General features: G+C 59.5%; 1 protein-coding gene across 1 annotated transcript; it reads left to right on the forward strand.

The window, feature by feature from the left end:
• Window positions 1–3,069: 3,069 nt before the first annotated feature.
• Window positions 3,070–6,375, forward strand: NTMT2 (N-terminal Xaa-Pro-Lys N-methyltransferase 2). The gene is made up of 4 exons (XM_078865242.1): window positions 3,070–3,195; window positions 3,858–4,035; window positions 5,323–5,576; window positions 6,119–6,375. Exons 1-4 carry the CDS (start codon window positions 3,117–3,119, stop codon window positions 6,373–6,375), a joined length of 768 nt encoding a protein of 255 aa, XP_078721368.1. The 5' UTR covers window positions 3,070–3,116.
• The last annotated feature ends 6,095 nt before the right edge of the window (window positions 6,376–12,470 follow it).

Genomic DNA, 12,470 nt, shown 5'->3' on the forward strand with positions numbered 1-12,470 from the left:
CGGGTGTCTCAGTCCAGCGGCCTCGCCGTGACACCGGCCCGCAGATGCAGCGATGCCGTCTCAGCCCGCCAGGTGGTGGTGGTGGATCACGACATCGCAGGGTCGTGAGAGATGCCGTCTCAGCCCGCCAGGTGGTGGTGGTGGATCGTGACATGGCAGAGTCGTGAGAGATGACGTCTCAGTCCGCCAGGTGGTGGTGGTGGTGGATCACGACATGTCAGGGTCGTGAGAGAAGACATCTCAGCCCGCCAGGTGGTGGTGGTGGTGGATCGTGACATGGCATAATCGTGAGAGAAGACATCTCAGCCCGCCAGGTGGTGGTGGATCGTGACATGGCAGGGTCGTGAGAGATGACGTCTCAGTCCGCCAGGTGGTGGTGGATCGTGACATGGCAGGGTCGTGAGAGATGACGTCTCAGTCCGCCAGGTGGTGGTGGTGGTGGATCGTGACATGGCAGAGTCGTGAGAGATGACGTCTCAGTCCGCCAGGTGGTGGTGGTGGTGGATCACGACATCGCAGAGTCGTGAGAGATGACGACGGATCGCATTGATATATTTATGGCTGATTCATTAATCACGGCCTATATTAGCCATGAAAGGCTTGCTGTAATAGTGGTCATTCCTTGTGTTTACCCAGAAAAGCCTCACTTAGTCTCAAGACTGCTTTGCAGGAGGGTCCTGCTACATTGACATATGTTGACGCGATCTACCCCCAACACCTCGATTATGGATGACATTGGTCGCGAAAGCCGATGTTTGTGTGTTGTAGTACGGAGTTAGACTGATGGCCTTAATCTAAGTTGTCTTGTGGTTGTTGTTGTTGTTTGACTTGCATCCCACTGGGATTTTTTCACACAGCGTTGGTGTGCGGTGTCTTTTCTGCAATATTTTGCTGTCTTTTCTTGGATTTTCTGTTTGCACTTAGTCACATATTCACTTTAAGATGTTTTCTTGTTCATGTTTTTGTTTTTTGTTTGTTGCGGTTGCACCCGATTCAAGAGCCGAATGGCTCACAGGGCTATAGCTAATAAATGAACTTGAACTTGACGACTACTTCGTATTAAATGACATTGCCACGTTTGGCCAATTCACTAAACCCGTGTCCATGCCAGGGGATGGCGCCCAGGATTTACTTAACGCCGCAGCTATCCAGGGCTGAGCTCCAGAAGATACCCATGCACCTACACGCGCCTGTGCACGCACTTAGCCGCACACCTGTATATCCACATGTCCACACACTTGCATACACACACACCTGGACACCACGCGCCTCTAAAGACACATTCCCCGTATAGCCCCTTCAGGGTTGGCGAGGCAAGTGGTGCTCGTGACCACCGACACTGTCCACTTGGGGGTGGTGCAGCTAATGCCGCACCCGGCCGCCTTTGTACCTCCAGTGGATGATATTCGCACATCGGACCAGGTATTAATTTAACACTGAGTCGACCTAGGGGAAGCCCAGGGCCATCTCCGATCATTTTCACCGATTGGAGACGTGAACGGGAATCGAACTCAGGCTGCCGCGGGGTTCGTAGCGCAGTGCGCTAACCACTGCGCCACCGCTCCTCTATGCACAATTGTTATAAGCACACCTGTACACACAACAAGTTCCTCGATTAAATCAGAGAACACGATTGAATCACGGGCGTCTGAAACCCGGATTCGAACCCATGAAGTCATCGTTGCCAGCTCCAACTGTGTACCTCCGAAACGGCCACTCGAGGCGTGGTTGAGCCACCCAGACCCTTTGCTGTGAGCGTGTTCATGTTGACCAACTTGACCATCAGCAGCAGCCGCAGCCGCTGCTGCTGCTGCGGCAGCCGAATCACGCCGGGCATCTCGACTGGACAACAATGGCATCTGTCGCAAAACGCGACATCGCTAATTATACACGGGATGGAACGGGAGACGGAGCGATGGCACCAGCTCGTGCTCAGGTGCTGGGTGGATTGGTGGAGTCGAGCGTCGCAGCATCGTGAGATGTGGCTGCGGCGGATTGGGGAGACAGCTCTTGAGGTCCTAATCCAGCAGTGGAGTGACCCTGTCTGATGACGACGGTGATGAATTACAAACGGGAGATTTATCAACATGGAACGTTGTTTCAAATGCCCCGCCAGGAGATGGAATTGAAGAGGTTGTAAACACACTTCTTCTTCTTTCACGGGACCCTTCTGGAATTAAACACAACCCGATCCATTTGTCATTTCAGCTATACCCGGGGGGGGGGGGGGGGTTAAGGGTGTCAACAGCCGGGCGCTGGCAAAGGGATACCCCTCCCCTACCCCACTCCCCTACCCCACTCCACTACACTCCAACATGCCCACTCCTCTACCCCACTCCCCTACCCCACTCCACTACCCCACTCCCCTACCCCACTCCACTACACTCCAACATGCCCACTCCTCTACCCCACTCCCCTACCCCACTCCTCTACCCCACTCCACTACACCACTCCACTACACTCCACTACCCCCCTCCACTACACTCCAACATGCCCCTCCCCTACCCCACTCCCCTACCCCACTCCTCTACCCCACTCCACTACCCCACTCCTCTACCCCACTCCTCTACCCCACTCCACTACCCCACTCCTCTACCCCACTCCACTACCCCACTCCACTACACTCCACTACCCCCCTCCACTACACTCCAACATGCCCCTCCCCTACCCCACTCCCCTACCCCACTCCTCTACCCCACTCCTCTACCCCACTCCACTACCCCACTCCTCTACCCCACTCCACTACCCCACTCCACTACACTCCACTACCCCCCTCCACTACACTCCAACATGCCCCTCCCCTACCCCACTCCCCTACCCCACTCCTCTACCCCACTCCACTACCCCACTCCTCTACACTCCAACATGCCCACTCCCCTACCCCACTCCAACCCCGTCTTAATGCAGCTCCCGGTCACCCCGCCCTTCTCTCTCCCTCTGCCTACCTCGTCTGTCTCCTCGTGTTTCAGACCCTGCACCACCCCCTTGATCCCCCATCCCCTCCCGCCGGCGCTGGCCCCTCTCTGTACCCCTGCCAGGACCCCCTTGGGGTAAATATAGCGGTGCGAGTCTGGGCTGGGGAGGCCCCGGGGAGAGAGACGCGAGGCTCAGCACGGATGTCGTCGTCTCTGCAGACCACGGTGCGAACCTACTTCTTCGAGAGCCTGCAGTACCTGCTCAAGACCCACTCACTCGGTGAGGGTGAGCGCCTCGCGAGTCTGCGGTGCGTGTGCTCACCAGGTGAGGGTGAGCGATATGCGAGTCTGTAGTGACTCCGCAGGACCCACTCACCAGGTGAGGGGGTGAGTAACCGAGTGTCTGTGCGCGTGATCCACTCACCCCTCGGTAAGAACCCGCGCCGCCGCGTGAGCGGCTCCCAGCGCCCTCGTGCACCGCGTTGGTCGTCGCGGTGTTCGCGGTGACGCAGTGGATCGAGCGCTCCGCTACGAACCCGATTATGTGAACCGGTGCTGGGCCTCCCCTAGGTCGACTCGGCCTCGAAAGAGTACCTGATGCGGTGTGTAAACATCGCCACTCGGGAGACAAAGGCGGTCGGGACTTGGGCTGGCCACCCACCACCTGAGGTGCTTGCTAACAGAACCTGTCCCAACAGTCTGATGATGCCGGTTGTAATATCCAGCGAAATATCGGACAGCATTGTCAAAATATAATCGGCACATTTTCTCCACGACGTCACAACTGCACGACTCGATTTCATCGTCTCTGTCGTCGGGTGGTGGAGGGCTACAGTTACACATACTGGACACGAGACCCCGCACGACGATTTGATCGCAACCCGAAGTCAGTCGTGAATCCGTTCGTCGAAGTGGGACCGCTGTTGCCCGTGTGCCCTGCAGTGAAGATTTTCGTGCTGACCTGCGAGCGGGTGGGCAATGACATCACCTTCTACGCCAAGGCGCGCCGCTACTACGAGGGGATGACCCCCACGGAGGAGAGCATGCTGGGGGGCTACACGGAGATCGCCGGCATCGACATCGACGCCTCCCGCCGCTTCCTCGCAAGATTTGTCGGGGTGCGGATCCTGGGGGAGGGGGGGGCGATGGGTGTTGGTTGCAGCCGCGGAGGTCTCTCTCTGTCGGTAGGGAGAGACAGAGAGAGAGAGACAGAGAGAGACAGAGGGAGAGACAGAGGGAGAGACAGAGAGAGAGACAGAGAGAGAGACAGAGATACAGAGGGAGAGAGACAGAGGGAGAGACAGAGAGAGATCCCCACTGCGCGAGGAGCACGTGGAGGTCCCCGGGAAGGGTCAGGGCGATAATTGGGGGGCGGAATTCAATCAGCAGCAGGCGGTTGGTTATGGAACGCCCCCCCCCAATCCAGCATGCCGACAACACGCCTAAGCCAAGGCAGCACTCCCCAGTCTGTGAGAGAGTCCTCCCCTCGTCTCCTCTAAAGGGGTCTCACGCTCCGCGTTGCCAGGTCGCTGTTTAAAGTAGCGTGGCGCGGGAGGTGACTTGTGTGGGGGGGACCCGCCCCGCTCGCGCCCTGGAGGGACCACCCCGCCTCGGGGTTCGACTCTCTCTCCTCGCCTGCCCCGGCAGGTGGCAGCAGCAGCAGCCGGCAATCCATGCCGCGGGGTGGGAGAGTCACGGGCGGATGGTGGTGACTGCGGCAGCCTCAAATGAGCACGTGGTGCAGTGTGTAAATATTGCCACTGGCGGGCAAAGGCGGCCGGGTGCTGCTCCCTCACCCCCTCAACAGTCTGATGAGGCCACACGGGGGATCGTTCCTTTTGGCGGTTGAGGTGGTTTCAGACACAACACATTCTCGTCGTGCAGGTTCATGCAAGATTCAGAGAGCAATCCACGATGCAGGCCGTGATCGCCACACATCGGTCTTGAGCCATGGAAACTGGACATGAAACGTGATGATGGTGATCATGATAATGATAGATGGTAATGATGATTAATAGTGGTGATTATGGTGATGATAAATGATAGTGATGATGGTGATGATTGATGGTAATGATGATGATATGCTGGCGATGGTTATAAGGTTCGTGATGAGTATTCCAGTATGTGGTCGTGATGATGATATCGGTGATTGTCGTGATGCTACGGATGATAATTATATTAAAGTTGCTACTGCTGCTGATGCTGCTGCTGATGCTGCTGCTGATGCTGCTGATGCTGCTGCTCCGACTGCTGCTACTGATGATGATGCTGCTGTTGATGATGATGCTGCTGTTGATGATGATGCTGCTGTTGCTGCTGTTGCTCCTAATGTCGCCACTAATGCTACTGCTACGACTGCTCCTGCTGCTGCCGCTGATGACGACGCTGATGGCGACGCGCAGGACAGCGCGGGCCAGGCGCGCTCGGAGCTCGCCCTCGATTGCGGCGCGGGCATCGGGCGCATCACCAAGCACCTGCTGCTGCCCGAGTTCCGCTCCGTGGACATGGTGGACATGACCAGGAGGTTCCTCAACATCGCCCGCAAGAGCTACCTGTGCCGCGACGAGGCCCGGCGCGTCAATCGCTTCATCTGCTCGCGCCTGCAGGACTTTAGACCTCCCAGCGCGTCATACGACGTCATCTGGATTCAGTGGGTCATCGGTGAGGGTTAGGCGTGAGGAGGGGAGATGAATGAGGGTTAGGCGGGAGGAAGTGAGGGGTGAACCGTAGGGCACGGGTGGGGTGTGGGTCAAGGGCTACGGGTGAGGGGTTAAGGGTGGGGGCCACGCGTGCGCGGCAGGCCATGGGTGAGGTGAGCGGTAGAGGCGGCCGCGTGTGTGTTCGACGTGAGTCGTCTGGATTCATGAGTCATCGGTGAGGGGAGAGCAGTGATGGTGAGGGGAGAGCAGTGATGGTGAGGGGAGAGCAGTGATGGTGAGGAGCATGCCTAAGGCGCGGGTCACGGGTTAAGTTGCGGTTGATAAGGTCTCCAACAAGTCCACGCGCACGAGTCACGTGGGGTCACGCGCCCCGCGCACGAGTCACGTGGGGTCACGCGCCCGGCGCACGAGTCACGTGGGGTCACGCGCCCCGCGCACGAGTCACGTGGGGTCACGCGCCCCGCGCACGAGTCCGGCTGCGCCTGACATCTCCCGCCCACCGCCTTCCCATCCAACTCCCCCCCGCCCCCCCCCGCGCGCCAGGCTACCTGACCGACGAGGACCTGGTGGAGCTGCTGGTGCGATGCCGGCGCGCGCTGCGCCAGGACGGGGTCATCATCGTCAAGGACAACGTGGCGCGCGAGGGGGTCGTGCTGGACGAGGTGGACGGCAGCGTGGCGCGCGAGTTGCGCGTGCTGCGCGGCATCGTGCGGCGCGCCGCGCTGCGCGTGCTCGCCGAGCAGGAGCAGCGCGGCTTCCCCAGCGACATCATGCCCGTGTGGATGTTCGCGCTGCAGTGAAGCACGGGCGGCCGCGGGCGGGGGGAGAGGGCGAGGAGGGGAGCTGATGAGGAGGAGCGGGGGAGGAAGAGGAGGAGGAGGAGGATGATGATGATGAAGGGAGTTGTTGGAGGAGAAGATTAGAGTGAGCAGATGAGGAAGAGGAGACGAGTAGGAGGAGGATTGAGGACCACACGAGGAGATGTGTGAGGAAGAGGAGGAAGGTGAGAAGGAACAGCAGCAGGGGGAAGGGCGCGTGGTTGTAGAGGGGCACCTGGGAGCATTGATGGATGGGAGTGGTGACCCTGGGTGTGGTTGGAGGAGCCACCTGGGCGATGATGCATGGGGGGGGGGGTCCCCATACCCCCTAACACCTCCACGCCGCCCTCTCCTCGCCGTGCCGTTTGGGCCACGCTGAGCGACGTCGCTCTGCAGACAGGAGCGGCAGCACGCGGCGGTGAGCACTGGTGAGGAGGAGCGCCTCACTGGGTGAGTGTGGCTGTGTGTGGCGCGTGTCCCGTTTGGAATGTTGGACAAACACACGTACACACGCGTGTACACGCATCACACACACACGTGTTACACACACGCACGTGTTACACACACGCACGTGTTGTACACATATACATCACGCTCGCACGTGCGGTTTAAAGTCTCAGCTTCAGGGTGGAGTAATAATAGTTTTCGGAGATCACCAAACACACGCACACGTCCACAGATGCACCACGAACACACGCACACGTCCACAGATGCACCACGAACACACGCAAAGATCCCCGTGCAAGTTTTAACAGACTGTTGGGGCAAGTGCTGCTCGCGAGTAGAACCTATGAAGGCCGGCACGGCACGCGGATGGATGGGTGGCCACCACCATGCCCGACCATATTTGTCTCCCGATTGAGGATGTTTTTTACATACTGCATCGAGACACCCTCGTGCACAGATCGATTACACAGCACCAAGCCCCGACACCACACACCGCCCCCACACCCCCTCACACCCCACACCCCTCCCTCACCTGTCCCCCCACATCCCATATCCGCACCTCCCCCACGATACACGTCAGCCCCCATACCCCCGGTGACCCCGTGATGAACCCGTGGGGTTCGCTTAGCGCGTTTTTGTATTGGACAATAAAGAGTTTGTACATGCGAACTACGTCACCAATTAGTGTGAACCTGCACTCAGCAAGACTCACCACTGCTCACCTACTCACCAACACTCACCAGCACTCACCAACACTCACCTACTCACCGACACTCCTACTCACTCACGCTCACCACACCTTGAACTCAGGGGAGAGTCGATGAGTGAGTGGTGCACGCAGAGGGGCTATGCGCGCCGTGGTCGGCTTTTTGCGCTGGTTTTTGGTCTCCACCTTTATGGAGAGGCCCTCTCAGCAATGCCGCCCATCACCAAACGCAAATCCCCAATGGCCCCATCCTCCGGCTGGCTCAGAGCGAACCATCCCGGGCGAGGAACGCCGCGTCCCACCCCCCGTCATGCACCAAGATCCACCGCGTGTCCCGCCCGCACCAAGATCCACGGCGTGTCCCGCACCAAGACCCACCACGTGTCCCGCACCAAGACCCACCACGTGTCCCGCACCAAGACCCACCACCACGTGTCCCGCACCAAGACCCACCACCACGTGTCCCGCACCAAGACCCACGGCGTGTCCCGCCCGCGCTGCAGGCCACGTCCACCAGGGGGCAGCGGCGCGCCGCCGGCGCCGCCTGGGCGAGGCCCTCGGGGAGGCGCGCCGCGGGTCGCGGGTAACGAGCGCGCGGGTCAAGAGGCGCTTACACTGAGGCGGGGGGCGGGGCGCGGGGGAGAAGGGAGGGGGTGGGAGGGGTGGGGGGGCGACTCCGCGCCGCCTCCCACGTGGTTTCAGCAGCTCGCACTCCGCGTTTGTCGGGACGCTGCAAAGCTCTGGCTTTGGGTAGTTAGAGGGATTGTCGAATGATCGACGTAAGGCACTACCACGAGAGTGCACGGCACGCCTACCCATAGCAATCCTTTATATTCGTGAGCGATATTCCTGTAACGCGACGAGCGGGTCGGTGCGAGGGGACGCGGTGGCTGCCCAGCGGCGTCTCGGAGCGGCGTTCCGGCTCGAGGCAGCCACTGGGTTGCGGACCCACAGGCCCAGAAGCCCAAAGCACCAAGTGGCCAGCAACAAATGGCACTAACTGTTAAAGTTGGAATCGATCAAAGTTCACGCGTATTTTGAATTGAGCGAGCCTATAGCTGTCGGAACTTTGGGGGAGAGAGACGACGACGATGCTGGGAGAGGCAATTCCAGAATGGATCAGTGCTCGGGAAGAAGCAGAAAGAGATGTCAGGTGACCAGCAGTGCGGTGAGCGGTGCGGTGAGCAGTGTGGTGAGTGGGTGAGTGAGTGAGTGGGTGAGTGGGTGGGTGAGTTGTTGTGACCTGCAGTGTGGTGGTTGAACACAGTGCGGTTGGTGAGAGTGAGTTTCTTGGAGCCCCGAGTCCTCAGCACGGGTGGAGCAATGGACGAGTGCAGGTCGTGGGGACATCGCCAAGGTAGCAGCGATGTTAAGAGCGACACGGAGTGTGGGTAGTAGCGATGTTAAGAGGGACACGGAGTGTGGGTAGCAGCGATGTTAAGAGGGACACGGAGTGTGGGTCGCAGCGATGTTAAGAGGGACACGGAGTGTGGGTAGCAGCGATGTTAAGAGGGACACGGAGTGTGGGTAGCAGCGATGTTAAGAGCGACACGGAGTGTGGGTAGCAGCGATGTTAAGAGGGACACGGAGTGTGGGTAGCAGCGATGTTAAGAGGGACACGGAGTGTGGGTAGCAGCGATGTTAAGAGCGACACGGAGTGTGGGTAGCAGCGATGGAAGAGCGACACGGAGTGTGGGTAGCAGCGATGTTAAGAGCGACACGGAGTGTGGGTAGCAGCGATGTTAAGAGCGACACGGAGTGTGGGTAGCAGCGATGTTAAGAGGGACACGGAGTCTGGGTAGCAGCGATGGAAGAGCGACACGGAGTGTGGGTAGCAGCGATGTTAAGAGCGACACGGAGTGTGGGTAGTAGCGATGTTAAGAGGGACACGGAGTGTGGGTAGTAGCGATGTTAAGAGCGACACGGAGTGTGGGTAGTAGCGATGTTAAGAGCGACACGGAGTGTGGGTAGCAGCGATGTTAAGAGCGACACGGAGTGTGGGTAGTAGCGATGTTAAGAGGGACACGGAGTGTGGGTAGCAGCGATGTTAAGAGCGACACGGAGTGTGGGTAGCAGCGATGTTAAGAGGGACACGGAGTGTGGGTAGCAGCGATGTTAAGAGCGACACGGAGTGTGGGTAGTAGCGATGTTAAGAGGGACACGGAGTGTGGGTAGCAGCGATGTTAAGAGCGACACGGAGTGTGGGTAGCAGCGATGTTAAGAGGGACACGGAGTGTGGGTAGCAGCGATGTTAAGAGCGACACGGAGTGTGGGTCGGTGTCACTCGGGGGGTTCACGGTGGAGCGAGCGGAGGGGACGCGCCCGAGAAGACGTCCACCGCGGAGACGGAGCGGTGATGACATTTCGCTGAGGGATTGGGGGGCACGGGGGGCTACTGGTGAGGGGACGGAGGGGGTGCATCGTTTCTTATGCCCCGTGGGGGACCGCGCCTCCCCTTACATCCCCTTGGTGCGGGGATTCCCATCATCGCGGACGCCCGCAGGATGAGACCCCTTCGAACCCCCATCCCCACTCCCCCCCACTTGGACCCACCCCCTCCCCGCACCCCTCCCCCCGCAATGATTGTGTTTTCTAAAAATATGTCCACGTGACTGCATCAATTACCGCTAATTGCCCCGACAGAGGGGGCTTCATTACCGCGCCAGGGTCGCGTAGGCGCTGTGATGTTCGGCCTCGACTCCCCCTGCCCGGTCTTCCTGCCTCGCCTCCCTGCCCTGTCCTGACTCCCTGCCCCGTCTTCCTGCCGTGTCTCCCTGCCCTGCCCGGACTCCCCCTGCCCTGCCCCAACTCCCTGCCCTGCCCGGACTCCCCCTGCCCTGCCCCAACTCCCTGCCCCAACTCCCTGCCCTGCCCCGACTCCCTGCCCTGCCCCAACTCCCTGCCCCAACTCCCTGCCCCGTCTCTCTGCCCTGTCTCTCTGTCCTGCCCTGACTGCCCGCCCTGCCCAGGCCGTAATTAAATGTTTCCAAGGAAAGAACCTCGCATCTGCTTCTGCTTAACCCCCTCCTCCCCCCCCCCGTCTCTCCTCCTCCTGCTCCTCATCATCGTAATCTCCCCCTCCCCGGGCACCATCGCACGAGCAGCAGCAACAGCAACAGCAGCAGGAGCAGCAGCAGCAACAGCAGGAGCAGCAGCAGCAGGAGCAGCAGCAGGAGCAGCAGCAGCAGCAACAGCAGGAGCAGCAGCAGCAGGAGCAGCAGCAGCAGGAGCAGCAGCAGCAGCAGGAGCAGCAGCAGCAGCAGGAGCAGCAGCAGCAGCAGGAGCAGGAGACGCGCGGCGCACAACGCGGCACTGGTGCGGCAGCACCCTCCTGCGCGGGGGGTGCTGAGACTCGGCGGGGCTGCGTCGTGCCAGACGATCGCTCAGCCTCCTTCCCACATCCCCTCCCCCCCTCCACAGAAACAAATATACAACTCTCTTTTGACACATCCCGTCAGCAACACGGCCTCCCTTCTGGGACTTCGACGCAAGCGGTAGCGCCTGGGCCGATGTCGACATTCGGTGTCTCAACAACAACAGGAGAGTCGGGCCTTGCTAGACATGTCGCTCTCCCAGGATGGCGCGTGATGATTGCAGATCGCGATGATGCCGGTGGCTTGTTGAGATGACGACGATGACTGTGATGATGCTGCTGGTGGTGCTTGTTATGATGGTTATAATGATGATGATGGTTTGTGAAACTAATAATGACGGTAGTGGTGAATTGTAGCGATGCTGCGGGTCGTGATGCTGACAGAGACGAGGGCGATGTTGGTGTGACTCATGATGATGATGATGACGTTAATTATGATGGCAGATTGTAGAGGTCATTATTGATAACTGTTTATGAGACTGATGGTGATGGTTTGAGAAGCTGGTGGTGACGATGTTCGTAGCGTGGTGGTGGTGGTGGTGAAGATGACGATGATGGTGGTGATAGGGGGTGAGGAGTGTGGTGCGGTGGTGATGGGTGGTGGTGATGGGTGGTGGTGATGATGGCGGTGATGGGAGATGGAGGTGGGTGGGGGTCAGTCTGGAGATCTCTCCAAGAGGCGCCTGCATCTCGCGGCTTTCTCTGTAATTGCCAATCACCGCTAATCAAGACCACGTGCCCCCCCCCCACTCCTAGCCCCCACTGCCTCCGCGGGGAGCACGCGACTCCCGGACAATTTTTTTCGTAAAATAAACTCTCAAACAAAGCCGCGGGCACTGGGGAATTGGGGGAGACTTGGGGAGTTGCGGGGAGACGCGGGGAATGAGAGGGGATAGGCGGGGAGATGTAGGGAGATGAGACGGGCTGATGGGAGACGCGGGGAGGGTGGGGGAAGGGAGGACGCGGGGAGGAGGAGGAGGAGGGGAGACGCGGGGAGGGTGGGGGAAGGGAGGACGCGGGGAGGAGGAGGGGAGGACGCGGGGAGGAGGAGGGGAGACGCGGGGAGGAGGAGGGGAGACGCGGGGGGGAGGAGAGGAGACGCTGCTGGAGACGGGAGACGCGGGGAGCCGCTGACCCTGTGCTCAGGGTCGCGTGGAGCGCGCGTGGAGCACGTGGAGTGGCGGTGTATACGTGCGTGTGTATGTTGGGGCAGCAAACTGGGGGATCTTTGTTTTTCGTGTGTATGTATGTCCGTGTGTATGTGCGTGTGTCGGTGTTTTGCATGAATGGTGTGAGCAAGCGAATGCATGATACGAACGAGTACGTACAATGTGAATGAGCGGATCCAAATGTGTGAGTTGGTGGAAGTGAATGAATGCACGCGTCGGTATGAATGTGGACGATGTGAATGCGTCATCGAGGGATGATTGAATCATTTTACGTCCCATGGCCTTCGTGACGTCGCGCGGATCAGGCGGTTGGGGGTGGGGGGGTTTGGCCGGATGCGTCACGTGACCTCAGGTGAGACCAGGTGAGTGGAGGGGCGGGGTG

This window comes from Lampetra fluviatilis, chromosome 20, assembly GCF_964198595.1.
Source record: "Lampetra fluviatilis chromosome 20, kcLamFluv1.1, whole genome shotgun sequence".
Lineage (NCBI taxonomy): Eukaryota > Metazoa > Chordata > Hyperoartia > Petromyzontiformes > Petromyzontidae > Lampetra > Lampetra fluviatilis.

Coding starts and splice junctions, on each gene's coding strand:
- NTMT2 (XM_078865242.1), top strand. CDS start 3,117: ATGTCGTCGTCTCTGCAGACCACGGTGCGAACCTACTTCTTCGAGAGC. Junction 3,196..3,857: donor GCTCAAGACCCACTCACTCG/GTGAGGGTGAGC, acceptor TGTGCCCTGCAG/TGAAGATTTTCGTGCTGACC. Junction 4,036..5,322: donor CTCGCAAGATTTGTCGGGGT/GCGGATCCTGGG, acceptor CGCGCAGGACAG/CGCGGGCCAGGCGCGCTCGG.